The 23779-nt window shown below is 38.8% G+C and overlaps 1 protein-coding gene across 6 annotated transcripts in view; it reads right to left on the bottom strand.

Annotated features, from left to right (window-relative positions):
- The window catches only part of WDFY3 (WD repeat and FYVE domain containing 3), a 282380-nt gene that overhangs the window by 22725 nt on the left and 235876 nt on the right, over nucleotides 1–23779 (bottom strand). For all 6 annotated transcript variants that reach the window (XM_043906285.1, XM_043906283.1, XM_043906282.1 and 3 more), the window contains 12 exons: nucleotides 21509–21657; nucleotides 20255–20375; nucleotides 19667–19752; nucleotides 17847–17927; nucleotides 15747–15801; nucleotides 15362–15481; nucleotides 12275–12392; nucleotides 10808–10914; nucleotides 8603–8756; nucleotides 3172–3263; nucleotides 2735–2947; nucleotides 193–340 (listed from right to left, as the gene is read on the bottom strand). In XM_043906285.1, the coding sequence (XP_043762220.1) occupies nucleotides 193–340; nucleotides 2735–2947; nucleotides 3172–3263; nucleotides 8603–8756; nucleotides 10808–10914; nucleotides 12275–12392; nucleotides 15362–15481; nucleotides 15747–15801; nucleotides 17847–17927; nucleotides 19667–19752; nucleotides 20255–20375; nucleotides 21509–21657 (1444 nt within the window). The remainder of the gene's footprint in view (nucleotides 1–192; nucleotides 341–2734; nucleotides 2948–3171; nucleotides 3264–8602; nucleotides 8757–10807; nucleotides 10915–12274; nucleotides 12393–15361; nucleotides 15482–15746; nucleotides 15802–17846; nucleotides 17928–19666; nucleotides 19753–20254; nucleotides 20376–21508; nucleotides 21658–23779) is intronic.

Here is a 23779-nt window from a genome sequence, read left to right as displayed (position 1 = left end):
TTTGGATGCAAAATCCAACAGGCCAAAAGAAGAGAAGAGCAAAGGAAAAGGAGACTCTAACAAGTATTTGGTGGTTTTAGCACTTATTACAAATGACACTGTTGCTGAGAAGCAAATTTGTTATTGCTTAACTAGGATTATTAAACATTCTCACAGAATCATCCATCAAAAGCTCGTTCCCTGTCATTTTACCTTTTACAGGTGTTAGCGAAGGCCTCAGGTTGTCTAGATGATGAAAAAAGATCTTGTCACTGGTAGATCCTGGTGGGACGGAGACCCCTGCATTGTCTCCATTGAGTCGACTCCTCACTCGCTTGGGTGGATGAGGTTTTTTAAATAACTGGGAAGAGAGAAGACAACACATTTTATAACGAAAGCCAACATTTATTCATCAGCTCTTTTATATGCCAGATATTTTGTTGCTATTTCACTTAAGCTTCACAACAGCCATTAGGTATCACATTATCACATCTTATACCTGATGAAAGAGATTTAAAGAGGCTCAGAAGGTTGCCGTCTGAGATCTCATACCTCAGTAAGTGGGGACAAGACTCTGATACTAAAGCTTGGGTTACCATCAAGCTCTATGCTACACTGATTTCATGATAATTTTTCCAGAGTAAATTAATCTCTTCAAGTAACAGTCAGCTGAAAATTATTTTTCAGAAAATATTTGACAAGTATTATGATGTTTAAAAATGAACCCATCCTTTACGTACCGATACCATTCTGTGCCACGGAGAGTAGGCAGCCATTCTAACTGGGTTACATCTGGCGCCAACATGGGCTTTAATGGATATGACATCATGCCTATCTCATTTAGGTGCTACTAATTTGCTTAGTATGAATACGGTTGCCTTCTTTTTACTTTGTGATGATGTAAAAGAAAAAAAGATCTTTGTCATTTCCGTTTAGTATTTTTAAGGGATTAAAAAGTATTAATGTACATTTAAAGTGACTGTTTTTCAAATATTGTACATTTTCTAAATAGGCAGAGTCATTTCTGTTGGAAAACTGATATTTGAGGAAGATATTTGGAAAATCTTAAGACAAAATGAGATTTAGGATGACTACAATACCATCACAGTTTATTTATTTGATATTTTGGGTTTCCAGGTAAAAAATAGGAAAAAATACATTTATAAAGTAAGATACATATCTGAGGCTCCCAAAGCTTTAAAGATGTAATTCCCATTTTATCTACATACACGGCATAGGATCAGCGTTCTGTTATTTCTTATAAATGTCTTCAGAGACAAGTCTCTGAAGCTGTATTAAAATACCCACATACTTTCAAGTATGCTCACGAATGAACCTTTACTGAAGACCTTCATGAGGATAGAGTAGGCCAGGCTAACATATATATAAGGATTAATTAACATGATGACCACGAGGCTTAGCTGTTTTGAGGGACGGTTACACTTGGAAGTACTCTCCATTAGTTCCTGGAATGTACTAGAAATATGTTAGTGTCCAAACCCTATCTCCCAGACTATCTGCCTCTTAAACTCAAAAGTGGGGCAAAAATCTTGCAACAGTGTATGTGTGTTCAGAATATCTGTTTTCCAAAAGGTTGTGAAACATGGTTCCTGCATGTAACCCTCAAAGAAGGGAAAGGCCTAACTAAGGTTCTTCTGCCGTGATTACAGCTCATTAACAGGCGTTTCACTTTTAGAAGTAAACCTGTTCCTGCCCTGGGGGATCAGACTGCACTGTGAGTGGTGGCGTCATGGGCTGTCCGCTGTCTATTGCGGCCTTTCCAGAAACAAAGACTTCTGATTGTTCCCAGCTGTCAACTGTGGAAACCTCAAAGTTGGTCAACCTACAAAAAGGGAGTCCAGGAGAGATGTCTGAACCAGGAAGGACAGCCAGGGTCAAAATGCAGAGGCCAGGGCACTTGGGGGAAAGGCGGTGGTCTGAACGGCTGACAAAGTGAGGCTTCTCCCCCGTGTTGTGGTTTCTTCTGGCACACCCTGCCCTCCTCGTGGGCCCGGAACAATAGGGATGAAGGATTTAATGAATTCCCTTAGTGACTCAAAAGGAGGCTCTTCTGGTTTGCAGAAATACTGAATACCTGGTTGGCTAGGGCTTCCTGGAGGAATTCTTTGAGTGCAAGGCAAACTGCTAGCCTCTGGTACACAACCTTCCAAGAGAGGCTTTTTCACAGGAAAGCTAGTGATTGCCCACTAGCTCCTCTATCCTGACCAGATGTGGTGAAGCTCTCCCTTCCTCTGGGTTGTGGAGGAGCAGCTGAGAAGCCAGTTTCCTGCCAAATCTCATGCAGGGACAGGAAAGCATGCCCTGCCAGTACTCTTCAAGGGAAAACCCTCTTTGACCAACAAAATTTCTATTTATCTGGACTGTAAAAGGGAGGAGAATGTAATAATCCAGGGACCTACTGCAACTACTGGGTAATATTCATGGTTCTTAATTAAAAACTTGGTCCAAAGTTAATTACTATATGGTCATCTACCATCCATAGATATACTGTTCAGTCGCTAAGTTATGTGTGACTCTTCCATGGACTAGGTCCATCGGATTCTCCAGGCAAGAATACTGGAGGGGCTGCCATTTTCTTCTCCAGGGGATATTCCCGATCCAGGGATGGAACCTGTGTCTCCTGCATTGGCAGGCAGATTCTTTACCACGGAGTCGCTGGGGAAGCCCATAGACATAGGACAGAGCTTAAAAAATGTAACAGAAAATATCGATGACAAGGAAAAAACAGCCATACCTGTTTAGGGATCTGCCCAAAGTTATTAATGAACCCTATGGTGGCTGTCTCCTTGAGGGGGTCATTTATGTTGTAGATATCCACTTGACCCTCATAGAAAAGGTGATGGAAGACATTTACAGCTTCTACCGCAGCAGGACCTTGCTGCTTATAGCCGAAGATTAGGTCGATCCACTCATGCAGATGGGCACTCACGTAGTCACATTCCAGAGCCTGCAATTTCAAAACACAGGTTCAGTCACTGGCTGGCTTGTATTAATAACTTGGAAAGTAAAAGAAGTGACCACTGGCCAACTGGAACTAAAATAACTAAAAATCACACAAATAACATCAGTAACTTAAACACATGGGGAACACATTGCTTAAGGTCCTCTCTTTGTTCTGTGGTCAGTGACCCAATGAAACCTCAGTTCCACTGCAAAGGGCGCTCCCATTACCTCACGGTGCACCCGGATGAACTCTCGTGGGTCCCCTTTTGCCCAGGGTGGAAGGATAACGTCTCCCAGCTTGGTGCCGTTTTGTTTACAGCCTGTGAAATTAGATACATTAACAAGAAAATAAAACAGTGAGATAAATAGTAACATCCTATTAAAGTAACAGAGAAATAGTGGGTTAGATTCATTACCAGAACTATAAAATTTTACCACCAGAAAGGACCCTCAGAGATCATCTACTCTGGTATTTTCCCAAAATTCCTCCTTAGAGAGATTTACTGAGCGTTGGCAAAACTGTGGGGCTCTCAGTCAAAGGGCTTCAGGAAATGCTGAGCTATGCAAGGTTAAACATGTTTCTTTTCTGCTAGGCTCCTCCAAGGCACTGCTCTTCTTTAGGAAGGGGATTAGATACAACATTTCTGCCCTTTAATTGACCACAGGACTCCTTCATGAAGCATTTTATGGGGTTACTGTTTTGAGTTTGGAAGAAACTGCCCAAACCAATACAAGCTCCTTAAGACTGCTCATCTGCAAGACCATTAACAATTTCTCTGAAGCATTCATGTAGGCTTTTCCAGAATGCTTAAACCTTGGTGAGTCAATAGCAGTGGCCAAGCACTGAATCTCTTTTCTGGATGTTTTGACAAAATTCTGCATTCACATGGAAAAGGTTGATGAAAGAATACCTGACTCCTCAAGCCAATTTCAGTCTGAATTCTATATTGGCCTAAGAGGACATAAAAGTATGAATCATCCAGAAATATTTGCAATATATGTGGTTTATCATATTTCTGATTCTTAAATTCTTGAGAGAACTCTGTAGAACCCACAGGAATTTTGCTGTAAGGACTCTCACTAAAAAAATAAAAGTAAAATCTGAAACAATATAACTTTTTGGGGACTGTTGTATCATTTAACAGAAAAAACACTTGGAAAGACTATGGGACCACCTGGCAGAAAAAAAAATCAAGTTATGATAATTCATAACCGTGTAATATTTATTCCACATAAACTGTTACTTTAAGTCATAGCCAGATAATCCCTAAAATAGTAAAGAATGCATTTACTATGAGATCTACTGACAACATAACACATTAAATGGGACTGGCATCTGAGGAAATAGGTTCCGTTTCTTCTTTCAAAAAGTTAACTGGAGCTTACAGAGCTTTCCTAGGCACAAATCGGATAATCATGGTAAACAATGAATCTATAAATGATAATGTGGACTCCTTAGTTTCACACAGTTGGTTAAACAGCTGAATTATAAATTTTCATAGAGAACTGTTCAAATTTCAGGACACAAAAGGCAGGTTCCAAATAAGGGCCAGTAAAAACTTTTCCTTTCATCATTGAGACTTGATGGCTTCTTTACAATGTGATACAAGTAAGAGATTAAAAAATCATTTTATTGTTTAAAAGAATGTTTTGATTTAGTTGAAAAAATTTTCATGTAACAAGAAAAAAATAAAACAGTCAAGTTATTACACTGTCTCCTCTTTCACACTCTTTCCCCACCCTCTCTGAAATGCCCTTAGGCCTAATAAGAGTAAGAAGTAGCAAATAATTTTTTTGATAAGAAGAAGTAATAATCCCTCAGCTACCTGAGACAGAATCTACTTTTTCCAATTTGGCTCATAATCCCTAAATACTGTGTGATATAATGTTGTTTTATCAGCACTATCTGCAGTTTTATAATGCCATTTAAAGGGAACAGTCTTCTGAAAACTCTTGGTCTAACTCTGCTACTCTGCAGTTTCCCTCCATGTATATCCAAGGGTACAAGGATAAGACCAGGAAAAGAACCCAAGTGCTCCAGAGCTAGGGAAAAAAACCCAAGTGTTCTTTCTTTTATATCATTAACTATCTTTTCTGGATGGAGAGACAAAACGGTTTTGTTTGACTTTCTTTATATTGAGGTAAAGTTCATGTAACATAAAGTTAACCATTTTAAAGTGAAGAATTCAGTGGCATTTCATATGTTCACAGTATTGTGCAACTGTATCTAGTCCTAAAACATTCTGACCACCCCAGAAAGAAATCTTAAATGCAAACAGTTGCTCCTCATTCCTCCTACCCACCCCATCCCCTGCCCCAGCCCCTGGAAATCACCAATCTGTGTCCTGTCTATCGGTCTTTACTTGTTCTGGACATTCCATATAAGTGGAATCATATATTATGTCACTTTCTGCATCTAGCTTCTTTTACTTGGTGTAATGTTTTTGAGGTTTGTCTATGTTGGTGTATTTATCATTACCCCGTATCTTATAATGCCTGAGTGATACTCCATTATATGTATATTCCACAATTTGCTTATCCACTGATATATATGTGGGCTGTTCCTACCATCTGGCTATTGTCAATAAAGCTGTGATGAATGTGCACGCACAGGTCTTCGTTTAAGTCTTCGTTTTCAGTTCCTCTGAACAGTGCTTGCAGAACTGCTTGGTCACATGGCAGTCCAGCGCTCCACTTTGTGGGGAACCACCAGAGTGCTTCCCACAGTGCTGAGCCATTTTCACATTCACGCCAGCAGCACATGAAAGTTCTACTTTCTCCACATCTTCCTCAGCTCTCCTCATTCTCTGTTTGTGTGTCTTGTTTTTTCCATTATAGTCATCCTAGTGAATGCAAAGTATCACCTTACTGTGCTTTTGATTTGCATTTACCTAATGAATAATGATGTTGAGCATCTTTTCATATGCTTATTGGCCACTTGTATAACTTCTTTGGAGAAATGTCTATTCAGGGTCATTATCTTATTGCTGCTGAGTTGTAGTTCTTTATATTCTGAATACTAGATCCTTACAAGAAATATATCATTTGAAAATATTTTCTTGCATTCTGTATGTTTTCTTATCACTTTCTTCATAATGCCCTTGGATGCAGAAGTTTTAAATTCTGATAAAGTTCAATTTCCCTTTTTTTGTTGCTTTTGCTTATGTTTATCTAAATCCAAGATCATGAAGATTTATCTCTAAGTTTTAAGAGTCTTACAGCTTTAGCTCTTATATGCAAAAAGTGTTGTTTTCAAAGTGTGTGATTTCAAGAAAGGAAGGAGATTTGTTATGAAGGTGAGCATGACAATTATACATGACCTTTCTTTCATTTACTTATTTAAAAGTGGATGATTTGGTTGGGTCTGTAAGTAGTCTGGCTAGAACATTTCTGCAACATAGATTATTATAATGAACTGAGTATTTCTGGAATATGTTTTTGCACTTTTCTGTATTTGTCTCTTTGAAAGTAGTGTTCCTAGGGAAGACAGTAGCATTCTCTAAAGGTGAATTATAAGTAAACCTAACAAAACCCTAATGTGCAGTCATATGCAAATGCTATGTTCACATTTGTTGTTTTTCCCTATTCACCATCTACTCTTCCTTTGAGAAACTGCCATTCCTCCAAACTGCTAGAACTTGGTGTCTTTAGCTGCTCAAGGTTGAGTCCCAGGTCCAATCAGAGGTATCAATATTAAGACTCAACTTTAGGACTTTTGCTGGGGCTACTGAGAGTCTCTTATTATCTTTCCTATTGAATCTGGAGCTTCAATTTCACAAGGTTTGAGCTGCTGAATGGGTGATTAAATAAATAAAAATTATAATACTCAATAAAATAAAATCACTCAAATATATTATACGTGACGGTGTTGGAGAAGACTCTTGAGAGTCCCTTGGACTACAAGGGGATCCAACCAGTCCATCCTAAAAGATGTCAGTCCTGAGTGTTCATTGAAGGACCGATGTTGAAGCTGAAACTCCAATACTTTGGCCATCCGATGCGAAGAGCTGACTCATTTGAAAAGACCCTGATGCTGGGAAAGATTGAAGGTGGGAGGAGAACGGGACGACAGAGGAATGAGATGGTTGGATGGCATCACCGACTCATTGGACATGGGTTTGGGTAAACTCCAGGAGTTGGTGATGGACAGGCAAGCCTGGCATGCTGCAGTCCATGGAGTCGCAAAGAGTTGGACACGACTGAACTGAACTGATTCCCTGAATTACCTAATAAATTTTATGAGATAGTATAGTGATGGTTTATATGTAGAAGTCTTAAATACAGTATGATACAGGGCATGAAAAGAATATGAAAACAGAACAATACCTGGCATGAATACTCTAAGTAAAACAATGAAATTTTGATATATTGTAAAAATAACTATTCAAAAACACAGATCAGCAAACTGTGTTCCAAGAAACTATAGCCAAAGTCAAATCTACTTCCTGTAACTGCTAGATAATACAAAGAGAGCAAAGTACCAAGGAAATTTATCTCCTTTTTAGAAATGTTGATTTGGTTCTGTTTTTTTTAGTACCCTAACAGGATGAAAAAAGGGGTTTACTTAGAGTTATTCATAAATTCTAATTTTAAAACTTATCAGCATGTAAGCTGAGACAATAAGGAAAGATTTAAACTATATGTAAAAAATGTGGATATGCCACTCTTGGCTGTTAGCTTCAATCACATTAATTTTCAAATAAAATTTCACCTCATTTTCATTTTCAATGAAATAATGATATTCTGACCATTGGATGTAATCTCTGTTAATTTTTGAATTTTCCCAAGACTCTGGATTGAAACAGCTATTTGGGGGCACAAATCTATTTCTCTTTGTTATATTTACTCTCATATACCCAATAACCCAGTTGAATTTAACAGCAGCTATAACCATGAGGAAATAGTAACCGAGAAGGAACCTGCAGGGCCTTTCCAAGAACAACCTGTCCACCCCAACCCCGTGCGTTCCCCCTCCTTTGTTTATAGAAAAGCCTTAATCTCCCAGGCCTCCCCAAAGTTCCAAAGAGCAAATGTAATCAGAGAAGAGAGAAAATGCACAAGCAAAGGAAAACAGCCAAGCAGCACAAAATAACAGTTTAGCCTAAAATAAAGTCAAGGACTTTTAGTTTCTCCTCAAGGGCTATAAACCTGAGCCATATCCTTGAGTTGTTTTGCAGATATTAAAACCTCCACCAGGTGGGGGAAGTTAACTGCATGCTGACCACAAGCTAATAGACCTCAGACCAGTTGGAACCAGAAGTTGATGACCAAGATTCCTGAAATACCACTTCGTTACCGCATCATCAACCAATTGCAGAACTGAGCACAAGCTGACCACAAAGCCTGTGACCCTCTTCCTGACACGGACTCTTTAAAACTCTCCTCTGAAAGCTGTCACTGGGGGTGGTTCAGGCCTGTTGAGCATGAGCTGCCCATTCTCCTTGCTGGGCCCTGCAGTAAACACTGTTCCATCCCTTCACCACAACCCAGCGTCAGCAGACTGGTTGGGTTTGCTGTGTGTCAGGTGAGTGGACCCAAGGTTGGTCTGGTAACAAAAGCTTTCCTTGTCAGTGTCTGCTACAGACTTCTCAGAAAAGTGACATTTCTGTTGGTCTTTTCCTGGATAACGTTCCTAAGACAGTGCCATGGTGCTACGTACCGAGGTCAAAGTTGTTGGAATTGAACAGGAACTCTGGTAAGTAAAAAAATTCTGGGATGAGTTCCTTTACATCTGCCATGTTGTGCTTCGACGCTGAGTACCAGGCCTCACGCACGCTGTGAAACATCCGGTCAGCCAGGTCAAAGTGGCCTCCCTGTGGGCAGGACGAGAAGGCACCTCTGTGAGAGAACGGCTCCCACCTCAGCGTCCAAGCTCCGGGGCTTGGAAACCCCGAAGAAATACATTTGGTGACAATTCAGTTTCCCATTCTCCTAGGTCAAAATTTTAAATAATCACAAGAAAACAAGAAGAATTCTTTTCGGGGTTCTCCTTCCTTACAAAGGGTCTCTTGCTCTGTATCAAAGTGATATCCAAGTACTACAATTTAAAAAGATTAGTTTTTACAGAGAGGGCAAAATTATAAGGAAATAGTTCTTCCATCGTTTGATAATGCTTTCCTTAAAAAAAAAAAAGTATTCTTACTTGCAACGCAGAACTAGAGACATAGACATAAAGAACAAATGTATGGACACCAAGGGGGGAAAAGAGGGGAGTAGGATGAATTGGGAGACTGGAATTGACATATACACAGTATTTACACTATGTATAGGGCTTCCCTGGTGACTGAGACAGTAAAGAATCTGCCCACAGTGAAGAAGACCCACGTTGGATCCCTGGGTCAGGAAGATCTCCTGGAGAAGGGAATGGCAACCCACTCCAGTATTCTTGCCTGGAGAATCCCATGCAGAGAGAAGCCTAGCGGGCTACAGTCCACAGGGTTGCAAAGAGTCAGAAACGACTCAGTGACTAACACATATTATGTACAAAATAGATAACCAGAGAGAACCTACTGTGTAGCACAGGGAACTCTACTTAACGGACTGTGGTGACCTGAATGGCAAGGAAGTCCCTAAAGGGAGGGGATGTATGGCTGACTTGTTTTGTTGTACAGGAGAAACTAACAACATTGTAAAGCAAGTATACTCCAATAAAAATTAACTAAAAAAAAAAAAAAAAAAATTAAAAAGGCTGCTATTATAATATAGCCATTTACAGTTGAAAATATTCAGGTTATATATGTATTTGACTCATTTTATAAATTAACATGACATTGTTATTCTTATACCCATGAGAATTAAGAGGGGAACTAGGAAGGTGATCAAAAAGTTATAAATCGATAAAACAAACTCAAATATAAAAGGGATTTCTTTTGCTTACATGGCCTCACAGATACACCACTGCCTTCCTCAGTCAAACTCCCTATGCTGTGTTTGAGGGAACACAATGAAGTTCACTGTGAGAAAATGCCCAATCCGTACAATGGCCACCAAGGCCTACCACCATCTGGCCCCTGCTAGCTCTCTGACCTCATCCCCTGTCGCTTTCCCCTGCAGTCACTCTGCTCCAGATCCTGGCTTCCTTGCTGTTCCTCAAACATTTCAGGCACATGTCTGACTTAGGGCCCCTTACAGGCTGTTCTCTCAGCCTGGAGCACACTTTCTCTAGATATCCACACCAGTGACTTCCTCACCTCTTTCCAGCTCTGGTTCAGATGTCTCCTTTCCAAGGAGACCTACAGTGACCAGTCTTTCTAAAAATGGCATCATGTCCTTCCCCACCTTGCATTCCTGTACTTCCCATCCCCTTTCCCTGACCTCTATTTTTCGCACATTCTAAAATATTTTACTAGATAATTATTTACTATGTTTGTCTGTCTCTCTCAACCAAAATATATAAATTCCATCAGGCAGGACTATTGTCTTTATTCTCTGACGTCCTCTAAGCACCTAGAATAGTGCCTGGCATTCAGTAAATATTCAATAATATTTGCTGAATAAATGAAAGAGAATTTGGAGAAAAGCAATTATAATAGGGAAGATAGCAAATGAGCTAGACAGACTTTTTAAAATGTCTGTTGGATTCAATCAGTTAAGGCTGAATCCCATACATGTGGCTGGAAAGCAAATGCCACTTGCTTATTTGACTAAAGGACCTTGGCGCTTGTTTAGTGTACACAAATTCTAGCTTATTTATCAATTTTGCTCAAGTGAAATTCCACCATCATTATGTTTTGACTACTTTTGTGACTAAAACTTCACAGGGCTTCATGGCAGGAGATAAACAACCTTAAAGAAAATAGCAGAAACGATCTTAAATAGAAGGTGCGAACAACATGCAAAAATTCTAAACTTAAAAGAGTTTTACCTGTAGCCTTAGGAATATCTGTGTGAAGGGCTCCATTCTGACAAGGTATGAAGCCACAATCATGGCTGATGAATAGTGGGTCCCATAGTGGTAGGCTGGAGTTTCTCCTGGCCAAGAAAATGAAAGCATAATTGAAAAGGATGAATTGGGACACTGGGACTGGTATAGATACACTCTTGATACTGTGTACAAAACAGATAACTGATGAGGATCTACTACTGCACAGGGCACCCCACTCAGTGCTCCACCGTGACCGAAAGGGAAGGAACCCCAAAAAGAGAGTGGGTGTGTGTGTGCGTGTAGCTGGAAGACTCTGCTGTACTGCAGAAATTAACAACATTGGAAAGCAACTGTACTCCAATAAAAGTTTAAAAAACAAGAAAAACGAGAATAAAGAAGAAAACAAAAGAGTAACGTAAAAACAAAATTAGTGTTGATCAATAAGGCTTGAAAATGCTAATGTCTGTGATAACTGCGACACGAAGTACAGACAGTTCTGGCAGTTGTGGAATAAAAACTTTTACGATGACGCTGAAACCTGTCATTTATATATCTGGCAACTATCCATTTTAGTATAATTCTGTGACTTCCCCCCAAATTGAGCACATCTAGCAATTCATGTTTTGAGGCTAACTGTAATAGATAATGCTTAATAGCAAACCACCTTCAACTAAAGCAGGATACTGACATATAGTAACTCTTTATCAGGTTCTGGCTTTGCAATAGTATACATTTCTCTGAATTGATGTCTATGGGTATTATGCAATTTCTATTACATATTCTCCTTGGCAGGGGAAAAAAAAAGATTCCACACAGGGAATATTGTTAGGCTGAGTTTTTTTTTCTCCTTTTGTTTGTTCTGCCTATTTGAAGGGGTAATATGATAAACATTAAACAATAAATCATGAGTACGTAAACTGCAGTATTTTAGAAGGGAGTCAATTGGTATTTTTTTAATGTAAAAGGGTTGTTAAAAAGTGCTCAATAAAATTAAAAGAATGTATAATGGAAAACAATCTGAAAAAGAAAATATATATATACACATACACACATACACATGCACACTGAATTACTTTTTGTATACCTAAAAACTCTATAAATTAACTATGCTTCAATAAAAAATATTAAGAGTCAAAAAAGGAAAGCATAGTTCCTGGCCTAAACACAATTAGAGATAAAGGCATATTATTATGGGAAATTTCTACCCTAGACAAAGCAGAAAGACTTAGTTTTCTGTCAATACTTGACAAGCTACCTAAAAAATGCCTTCCAAGCATGGCCGTCAGTTGGCATGCAAAACCTGATTTTTCTAACTTTGATAGTTGTGTATATGCATGCATATGTAACACACACAGACATAATCATATACAAGCAACTTGGGGAAAGATGGAAGGGCATCAGACCACTAAATAATGGCTTACTTTTGAAATTTGGGTACCAAGTCCCATAACAGGGAAAGTTACTTACCATTAGGATCTTCCCAGTCTTTATATCGCTTCTTATACTGAGCTAATCGTTCATCTGTCTGTGCTCCCATTGGCTTGGCCAGGTTTCTAAATGTCTTGGGATTAGTAAGATCGACCTCCTAAAATACAAAACAAAACCCAATTCCAAAATTACTATCCATCCTCTATTTTCACCACCGTAGACACAATGGCTATAGCCATGACGATTTGTCAATGGGCTAGTATCTATGGGATCACATCAGCAGAAATGGACTCCAAGATAATGCCTTGCACCTACTGGTTATCCATATTTTACAGACAGGCATGTGGCAGTTTAACTGATTCAGTATGAAGACATCTGTTTCAGAAATTTATTTTGCACAGGGGAAGGCACTTGGAACCCAGGTTTGGAGATGAGGAATAAGAGGGAAAATCCTTCCCAGTTTTGACAAGGGAGCAGCAGGAGATTGTGGACACACAAGCTCCAATTCACCTTTGCCCTCCATCACCTACCAAACCAGAGGATCCAATCTCCCTTCTATTCTCTTCCCCTCCTCCCCTCTTTCACTCCAACTTCACTTCTGAGCATTTTCTTCCTAGAAGTGAAAGCGAAGTGAAATAAACTACAGCACTCAGTAACTTGGTCACCTCCAAAAGACAACATCATACCAGGCTGTGATTCCCAAATGAGGTGGATTCTTTCAGTCTACCAGAGATTATTTTAAAAGCTCATCCTTAGCTGACTTAATTCACATATTTAAAAGGAAACCAAAATTTACCTCCTAAGGGTATTAAAAGCAGACATGTGAACTAGGTACCCAAGGGATACCTAATTTGTGTCTTTTTTATTTAAAACTCAACATTAAAAAAACTATGATCATGTCATCTGGTCCCATCACTTCAAGGCACAGATGGGCAAAAAGTGAACACAGTGACAGATTTTATTTTCTTGGGCTCTAAAATCACTGCGGATGGTGACTGTAGACCATGAAATTAAAAGACACTTACTCCTTGGAAGGAAAGCTATGACAAAACTAGACAGCATATGAAAAAGCAAAGACATCACTTTGCTGACAAAGGTTTGTCTAGTCAAAGTTATCGGGATTCCCTGGTGGCTCAGACGGTAAAGCATCTGCCCGCAAAGCGGGAGACCTGGGTTCGATCCCCGGGTCAGGAAGATCCCCTGGAGAAGGAAATGGCAACCCACTCCAGTACTCTGGCCTGGAAAATTCCATGGATGGAGGCAGTCCATGGGGTCGCAAAGAGTTGGACATGACTGAGAGACTTTTCACTTTCAGTCAAAGTTATGTTTTTTCCAGTATTCATGTACGGATATGAGAGATGGACCATAAAGAAGGCCGTGTGCTAAGTCGCTTCAGTCATGTCCGACTCTTTGTGACACAATGGACGATAGCCTGTCAGGTTCCTCTGTCCATGGGATTCTCCACTCAAGAATACTGGAGTGGGTTGCCATTTCCTTCTCCAATAAAGAAAGCTGAGTGCCAATGAACCGATGCCTTCAAGTTGTGGTGTTGGAGAAGACTCTTGAGAATCCCTTGAACATCAAGAGATCAAACCAGTCAATCCTAAAGGAAATCAACCCTGAATATTCATTGGAAGGACCGATGCTGAAGCTGAAGCTTCAATGCTTTGGCCACCTGATGCAAAGAGCCAACTCACTGGAAAAGACACTGATGCTGGGAAAGATTGAAGGCCAAGGAGAAGGGGACGGCAGAGGATGAGATAGTTAGACAGCATCACTGACTCAAAGGACATGAGTTTGAGCAAACTCTGGGAGATGGTAAAGGACAGGGAAGGCTGGTGTGCTGCAGTCCATGGGGCCCCAAAGAATCAGATGTGACTCAGCGAGTGAACAACAACATGGCCCCCCAATTTTGCCAACTTGTATTTTAAAAGTCTTGGACAGGAGAAACTAATCCACACTTATGAAAATAAGTCAAGTTAGTATTTGTTCTCTGCAATTCTATATGCAAAACACCTCATTTGTAGTTTGATTATGTCAACAAAGATGAGTCAAGTATGTATAAGTACCAGGCCTTACTCTAGAGTTTGGGCCCTAAGAGTTACCTAAGTTGGTCTTTGAGTTCAACGACCTCACAGCTGAGTAAGGTCAGACAAAAAGTATGCTTACAACATGTAAAAAAGAAAGCAGCACGATACAGCTTCAAGGCGGTGTGGGAACAGAGGAAAAAGGAGAGAGAAAGGAGAGACGGTCCCCTGGAGGTGTGAGTGAGTATGTCCTGCTGGGTGAAACACAGCTAGCCAGAGGAGCCTGGCAGTGGGAGGGCAGGTGGGCACGGCCGTGGGGAGAAGTCCAGGTGGGGAGGGCAGCACGTGCAGAGCTGCTCAAAGAGGACGGGGTGGGCCCGGACAGCAGTCCTGGGAGTGCAGGAGGGGTACCTAAGTAGCAGCTACTCTGCAAAGGGTGCTATACTGACATTTTAAAATTCCCTCCAGGGGCTTCCCTGGTGGTTCAGTGGTAAAGAATCTGCCTGCCAAGGCAGGACGGGTTCAATCTCTGCTCCGGGAAGATTCCACATGCCCTGGTGGAACTAAGCCTGTGCATCACAACTACTGAAACCTGTGTGCCCTAGAGCTCCTGCTTTGCTACAAGAGAAGCCATGGCAATGAGAAGCCCGCACACTGCAACTAAAGAGTAGCCCCTGCTTGCCACAACTAGAGAAAATCCTGTGCAGCAACAAAGATGGAGCTCAGCCAAAAATAAATAAATAAATGAAATTATCTCCAAATTGTGATGATGATTTATGCAATACTTTTTTAAATGGAGAGACAACTCAATTAGATTTATTTCTGAAATTGGCTGCAGTGTAGAAGGCAGTGACCTCCTCCAGTGGATCCAAATTTATTGGTACTTTAGGAAATTGAATGAATCACCATGAATCCAAGAAGTTGGCTAAGCATCCAAACTTTGTCCAAGCCTAAGCTAAAGCTCGTCTCATCTTCTTGGGAATAAGTGCCTGTTGAGAACTTAAAACTATAATGCATATAAATCACTTAAGCCACTGCAGCATCATTTAATTGTTTTTGAAAATGTGTTCCAATTTCACAGAAATGATGTGACATTCACCTCCGAGTCGTAATCCGCAAGGATCCAGGGGAAGACAGGATACTGCATGAGGTCATTATATGATCTCCCAGCCAAAGTGTTCAAGTGCATCAAATACTGAAAGTTGCTGATTTCACCTCTCTTGGGAAAGATAAATAAAGATCCACTTTAAAGCGATCAATTATTTCTACTATGTTTGCTTTTAAAAATTTATATGCAAAATGAGGCAAAGGATAGTTTCTTACAGATTTCAGAATAACAAAACACTTTCTTTCTAAAAAGAACAAAAACAAAACTTTTTTGTCCATGGTACATATTTCATAAATTATTAAAGTGCTCTTAACTGAATGACTTATACCTTCTGACTACAAATTATGAAGGATGCTTACATTTTCACTGAACTTACCTCCCATCTCTGAGTCACAGACTTCTCTCCAACCAGAGTGCTAAGCAACCCAGATCTACAAATGATAAATAATTACATGAACTGTAGGCAACATACTGTTTTAGCAACATATTAATAATTTTAAATCAAAGTAATTACAAAGCTGAAAATTTTAAGTCAACGGGTCCATGAATTTTTCAAACTATGGAGGACAACCTACTGGGTAGGTCATGAAATCAGTTTAGTGGGTTGTGATCAGCATTTTGAAATATGAAATAACAGAATCGAATTGAAGAAAATAGAGAACAGAACATTGGAAGGCACTACACATAGTAAGGGAAGGTATTTTCAGAATTTTAACTAAGTTTGTGTTAATTGGAATGCAACGTAGTGTATATTTTTTACTGTGGACCAAAGCAAATGACTTTGAAACAAACACTGATCTAGTTCAACTTTCACCCTTTTACAATAATTCCTATATAAACTGATTTAAAGAGATTCAATTAGAATAAGTGATATAGCAAACTTTTCTAGAATACTATAAAACCCTTAAGGTTTAACAGCTTTGTAACATGGATAGTTAATAATCTGAAGTTTGTGAACTGGTCACAGAACCAGTAGTAAAGCACTTATCCATATATTTTATTATCCGAAAGTAAATTAAGAGAGGTGTTAACCTTAGTTCATAAACATTTCTAGCTCAGGAGTACAGATAGCACTTTTCACTTCCAGAAAAATTCTTCCTTTCAGGTAAACTGAGTGCAAAGGATACTAGGTGGTGCTAGTAATAAAGAACACGCCTGCCAATGCAGGAGACAGAAGAGACTTGGGCTCAGCCCCTGGGTTGGGAAGATCCCCTGGAGGAGGTCATGTCAACCTACTCCAGTATTCTTGCTTGAAGAATCCCATGGACAGAGGAGCCTGGCGGGCTATAGTTCATGGGGTCGCAAAAGAGTTGGATACGACTGAAGCGACTTAGCACTGGAAAAAGAGCTATGATCATTTCTCAACTTTGTAAGAAAGGGAACAACTGAAAAGGAGACTAAAGTTGGAAATGAATTTCTGCTTCTTGCCTGCCTTTGAGCTTTGAGCAGTTCTTTAAGAACTGCCAACTCAGCACAGAACAACGAAATAGCAAGTTGGAGATTATCTAGGCAGGCAAAAGTACTAGAAAGTTGCTTACAAGTAGAAAAAAGGCTAAATATGCTTCACGAGAGCCTTTTGCTTCCTGTATTTATCTTAACAACAACACAAATGATTAGCAATAGAACATGTTTCTGAGGTTAACAAAAGCATACATGCAGTATCTGTATTTGTTAAATGTCAGCTAAAAAAAATAAAAATAATTTAAATAGAAATGCACAAATTTAATATGTATAGATGCAAACAAACTGTTATCACATTTTATTTACAAATTTACAGAATGTCCAATAAAGTTTTAAGACATTTTCCTGCAATCTGTAATAATTAATTTGTAGCCCCAAAGCACTGCTTCTTTTCCAATGGATTATAAAGGGCTACTAATACAAAAGGAAATGCACATTTAGAAACAAATCATTAAAAAAATTTAATTAATTAGCTGATTAAGTTAATCAGTAAAAATTAAAAAGTAAATATAGAAAGCTGGTATCTATTGAGATAAGCAAACTTATCCACTAATAGAATACAAATGTGTATAATTTTTATAACAAGGAAACCTGATAAAGATGAAATATACAAAAACAAAAGAATGCCTTATATGTAATGATGAATGGCTAGTAAATAAAGGCAAAGTTCCTAAAGAATTTTTTAATAACAAGAGGAAATATTTATATATAATACTCAATAGAAGATGCAGAGTAAAAGTGTCTGTTTATATGATGGACTCAATTGGGCACAACTGTGCATATGCTCAAAACATTAAAGGAAAACGATCAACATGTGAGACATCTGACACTGGTTTGACATGAGCGATCATGCATACATTCTCTTATTTCTAATTTTCAGTATTGTAAAATTGCTCTACAAACCACTGGGGGTTAGGGTGTGGGGATATTCATTAAAACATTAAATAATACTGTCCAGATATAAATGATCCAATTTCAGTATTAAACTAGAATGTACAAGAGGCACATGACCTACCCCTGTTCCACGCTGGTGTTTGGTCGCTGCCCAGACACAGACTCTGAACTGTCAGTGAGAGATGGCACTACAGCCAAAAACCTGGAAGATTTAAAAATAGCATAAAATTGGAAATGACGTGTCAGTCAGGATCTAATGGGAGTGTTAGAAAGAATGACTCATTTAGGGCTTAACTGCTGCATTTACAGTCACTGCCCCCACCCCTCAACTCCTCAATAAATGGCAGGCAAAAGGAATATACAATAATTAGAATACTGGAATACTCTAACAAATAAGGGTAAGATGATGGCTTCTAAAGCCAAACATACAGATCCCAGCAAAATCTGCCATTTTAGACTTTTACATATGTTGCAGCATTACTTGAAGAAAAAGCCTTGACACCCTGATTCACAGGAATTGAGTCAATTTAATGACGTCTTCAAGAGTGACTGAAGCTAAACACTCATGTGACAGCAAGCCCAGTGCTAACAGCTAAACAAATGACAGGACAGAGACATCACTGACAAATGAAAACACCCACACGAGAAAAACCTTTACGTGACACTGCTATGATTATGTTCAGAGTTGCTCCTAATGTCAACATATATTTTTTAAGGGCAAGCAAGAATTGTGGGCAAATCCTTGGAATGAATGTGGACCTTGAACTTGGCACATACACAGAAATCTCTCAGCTAAAGACAAACTCATCTCCTTGTAACTAACAGCTTCTAGTTGGGAAGAGCAGATAACTTACCAACGTGGAAAACGATACCACCCTTAGAAATTAACAAGACAGGCAACCAGCATTTCAACCGCTGACTTGGTTCTTCCCAACCAACGCCCACGGGACTGTATCTGAAGAGCCGCCCTCACTTCTGTCCTGCTCACAGGCAGTACTGTTGTACTGCAGTGATAGTGTTGCTTGGTATTAGTCACTCCTCATCGGAAACACAAAACCTCCCTAACAGAGGGATTGCCAGGATTTATGTTACTCTCTGGACTTCCCAGGTGCTGCTAGTGGTTAAGTAACCCGTCTGCCAATGCAGAAGACAGAAGACACTCGGATTCCATCCCTAGGTCGGGAAGATCCCCTGGAGGAGGGCACGGTAACCCACTCCAGTACTCTTGCCTGGAGAATCCCATGGACAGAGGAGCCTGGCAGGCTGGGTTGCAAAGAGCAGACACGACTGAAGTAACTTAGAATGCATCCACACATACTACTCTTCAAAGAATAAGGGCTCTCTTATTAACTACCATCAGTTCATAAAAGCTTTACTATTCACACATCCAACAGAAGAACTTTCAAGCACATGGACATATACTATTTTTTTTCTAGGTAAACACAGTTTACCCAAAAATGAAATACGGTCAGATTAAATCAACTGCTTTATTTGGTTGTGCTACTTTTTCAAGGATGGAGGTATCCAACGTACCTTCCAAAGTCAGAAAAGTCTCACAAGAATATAAATTCTAAGGAAACTCAGGCTCCGCATTCAATAGCAAGGTATGGCACTGTCTTCTTTTTGGTATATATGAACAAAGCCTATTCTGAACCTGAAGTATTATTTTTAAAGCTATAGTTTCATCATTACTTTATACTTAAAGAGATATTCTGACGAAGTCTAGTGTAAGCTACCAGAAGGAAAAAAAATGTTCTTTCAAAATAGAAGAGTGTCAGAAGAAGCACATTTCAAGAGGCTGGTAAAAATGAAACATTTTCTTTAAAGAAGTTAATTCAAGCATTTAATTGATTTTTAAAAAACGAGCTGAACTGGTAATGCTTTACACCTCCCACTGCTCTCTACAATACAGCATTATGAAGTATTCCTAATAAACTATACCTTTGATAAACTTTGTTCCTGATTCCTTTCTGAAAAGCAAGGAGGTAGTTTCGTCCATCTCCAGAGAAAACTTCCACAGCGATAGGCTGAAAAGATCAGAGGGAAAGACATTAAGAAAAAAATGCAAGTAACGTTACATATTAACTTTTCCACTATGAGTTTCCATAATATTGAAGAAATTAATCTGATGACTGGAAAACATTTTTTGAGTCATGAATTCCTAGCAGATTAAATTACAAAACAGATTGAATTTGTTCTGCTCAATTTGTTTCTAAAATCCTTACTAGAATAATGATAAAATAATTACAAAATTATAATTTTGTACATTTATAGTGAATGCAATTTTTATGTAAAAAATATAAACCTGGTTAACTACAGGGAAAGATGGATAACAAAGATATCACTCAAAGTTTTAGAATGCTTTTTTTTTTCAAAGGGATGTATTATAAAGTTATGCCACATGTGACATGAGCTTGTTTATCACACAACCAAATCCAGTACTCTAAGGAATAAGGTGGAGCCTATCACGTATACATCCTCTAAATAAAGGAACATGACAAAACGTTTATTTCTACTAAATCAACCAACCTGCAGGAGGTATCTCCGTTTATGCACTTCCTTGATATCTTCATATGCAAAGATGCTGCAAGTTCTCTTGAGCTGACTGGGGCCTTGCCTGGCTCCTCTAGGGATAATTGGCTCATGCATACTAGAGGCAGCCCGGAAAAAGGAGGCAACAGAAACAAAGCAAGAGGTAAACTCCTGTTCAACAAACAGGTGCTATTTTCAACATGTGAAAAGAAGCAGGACACAATGTATCTGAATATTTAGTTAAAAAAAAAAACCTCTTAAGAGAGTAATTTGTTAGCAACTCAGTATACTAGAAATCCCCTTTGGTGAATGTAACTTAAAAAATCCTATTACTGTCACGGCATATCTATCAGGCATAGCTGGTACAGTGCCAAGGCCTATATACTTTTAAGGGTACAAGAAAATGTTTTAATATCTTTTAAAGGCAAAAGAAAAAAACCTGAATTTTTAGGTAGAAGAAAATGTTGTAGTATATAAAGTGAATATATTCATCTTTAAACCAACACAATCAGAAAACATTGCTTTAAATAATTTTACATGCAAGAGGAGGCCCATAAAAGTCATCATGTGGCCCTGATGGCTGCTAAAAATGATAATGTGAAATTATCTCCTAGGAATGAAGATGACCGTGTCCACATTCACCATGTACGTTAGGTGTTCAAAATGTTAGAGGAAGAGAAGGGCATGTTGATTTTCTAAGTCTTTAGCTTTTTATCTTCCTTCTCATTTTGTCTGCCTCTGGGTTTTCCATTGCCCAGTATCACGTCCAACATGGGACTGGCAGAAGAAAAGGAAACTGATCAACTCAGCCAGTTAATCCCTGCCTGTGTATAGGTCGCACTGCTTCTAGGGTACCCAGAGGACATGGGCGTTCTTACCTTTGTTGGAGTTTTGTACAGATGCCTGTGTTTTTGCTATAATGGTGTTTGCGCTGAGATTTGAAAAAAGAACTCTCTACACATTCAGAATAACTTTGTAAATATACAGATGACAATATCAAGAACTTGTATTATATCTAATGCTATTAGTGCATAGCAATACATTTTATTTAGTTTTCATTTTGATAAATAAGGCAAATTCGTCCTAAAGCTTTGAAATATTACTCTTGTGACTATGTAATGATGGATGCATACAAACTGAGAGATAGCATTACTTAAAACATAACTTTTCATTAAAAAGAAAACAAAACTACATAGTTATCTTGTTTGCTAAAGACAGCTATACTTTGTGTCTCTTCATTCATTTACTTACTTTGGAGGTAAGGTTTCAATATCTCTTATTTCTCTGGTTGCTGTCATTGTAAATCCATCAATCACATAGAAATGTTCTTTACCAAAGAGGAGTAGCCCCTCACTGGTATCAAGGCCCTGGACTCGAGCACAGCGGTACATGTGCTGGATCTATTAAGAAAACCAGAAACATTCATTAGTGTAGTTTTTTAAAAAATCAGGTAATTTCTTAAAAAAAAAAAAATACAAGGGAAGCAAAACGTTTTTAAATATGGATTTAACGGATAAACAAAATTTTACCAAGATGTTACTGTGTGATGGCACCCCCCGAGCTAAGCATATTAATCTGAGTGCAAACATAATAAAGAGAACAGCTAAGATTGCAGTCTTGAGCTGCAGTTTGACTTCAGTAAAAGGAAACAACCTTCTATTCACATCCATCCACTCAGTCCACTTATCCTCATAGTCACTGAGTACTAACTCTGTGCCAGACACATGAGTATGAGGTTCCAGAGTCAGTGAACAAGTTAGAAGAGGAGAGAGATGGACAGAAACTTTGCAGGAAGGGGAACCGAGGCACACAGGTGGGAAGATTACGACTGTGCCCTTGGCCAGGCAGGCCACACAGGGTGAGAAAGGTATGCAGAGCCTGACATTCCCGAGTGATTTTCTAGTTTTTGTCATTTAACTATAGATTTGGTCAGATTTCTTAATGTCTCTGGGCTTCTGTATCTTCATGTAAATTTCAAATATACTTCAGTGGCGTGTCATAAGAGTGAGAGAATTTACAGAATCATGTTAGCAACTGCTGGCTGTCTTCTCTTCCACAGAGCTTACTTTCCTCTTCTTCCATAACAGCCTCTGGAATTTGTCTCTATTCGCTCCCCACTGGATTCTGCCTGCCTGGCAGACTGTGGTGCCATTGTAAAAAGCCAAACTTGGCAGAAGCTGTGTTTTCCTCATAGAAGGATGGACTTGCTAAAGCCCTCAATGTTACCACTGTTTTCTTTCCAACAGGCAGGATCTAGTTCTTAGCAAAAATTCCTTCTTGCTTATACTTAGTTTAACATGAGTCAAGGAAAAAAAAATCAGCAACTGAATCAGAGTCAAACAACTGTCAAATGAATGTCAGTCTAAATGTACTTCCTGCACTATTCAAGCTTAAAGCAATTACAGCAAAGGCTGTACTCACAAGAACAGAAGATTAAAACATGACAGTATCAGAAAATAAGTTTTCTAAAATAGATAAATGTAAGTTTCAACACCACATGTGAATTACAATAAAAATTTAGAATGTTACAGCAAAAAAAACTGACATACTTCTAAAATAATTCTATTTTAAGTAAACCAGACACATAGAAAATGTTATTTCCTAAGTGCATACCTTGAAGAATTTTCAAATGCTTAAAATATGATGCAAGCAGCATCCAGAACAAGAAACAGAACATTCCAAAGCCCCCAGATGCTTACCATGTGCTCCCTTCAGACCTACTGTACTTTTATAGTTATAATTTTTTTTAATGTTTTCATTCAAGATTAATCAGGCTACATATTTGAACAGAATCTGAAAAAATTAAGCTCTAATTTCTAGTTACTATTTCTTAGTGAGTAATATTTCAAGGGTTATACCACAATCTACTATAACAGGCAAACATAATCTTCAGAGACATGATACTACACATTCAATTCTTTCATACTTTTATCCCTTTATTCATTCAACCAAAGACTCCTTCATTCAAGGTTTACAGAGTGTATATCAGGTGATTAAGAGCTGTGCAAGGCACTGGGATAGAAGTAAGGAAACAGTGTCTGCCTACAAAGAGCTCACTGTCTAGGGGAAGAGACAGACGCAGGAACAAAGAATCATAACACAATAAAATGAGTGACAGACATAAAAGAAAGTGTTAGTCACTCAGTCGTGTCTGACTCTTTGTGACCCCATGGACTATAGCCTTCCAAGCTTCTCTGTCCATGGAATTCTCCAGGCAAGAATACTGGAGTGGGTTGCCATTCCCTTCTCCAGGGGGTGATAGATATAGGGCTTTTATAGTTACAAATATTTTTCTCTCTTTTTATGTTCTCATTCAAGATTAATCAGGCTACATATATTTGAACAGAATTTTAAAAATTAAGCTCTAAAAGAGTGAAAGACATAGAGCGTTATAAAAGCTTAGAGGAGGGTATTTATGTCTGAGCTGGCAAAACCCTGAAGGAAAAGTTCCTATGTGTTGAGAATTAAAGACTCCAAATAAATGAAGCTGTGCCAAGTGAGGGTTACAGGGAGAGAGGTGAT

This window comes from Cervus elaphus, chromosome 6, assembly GCF_910594005.1.
Source record: "Cervus elaphus chromosome 6, mCerEla1.1, whole genome shotgun sequence".
Taxonomy (NCBI): Eukaryota; Metazoa; Chordata; class Mammalia; order Artiodactyla; family Cervidae; genus Cervus; species Cervus elaphus.
Note: the sequence above shows the minus strand (reverse complement) of the source record. Positions and strands in the feature narration are given on the sequence as shown.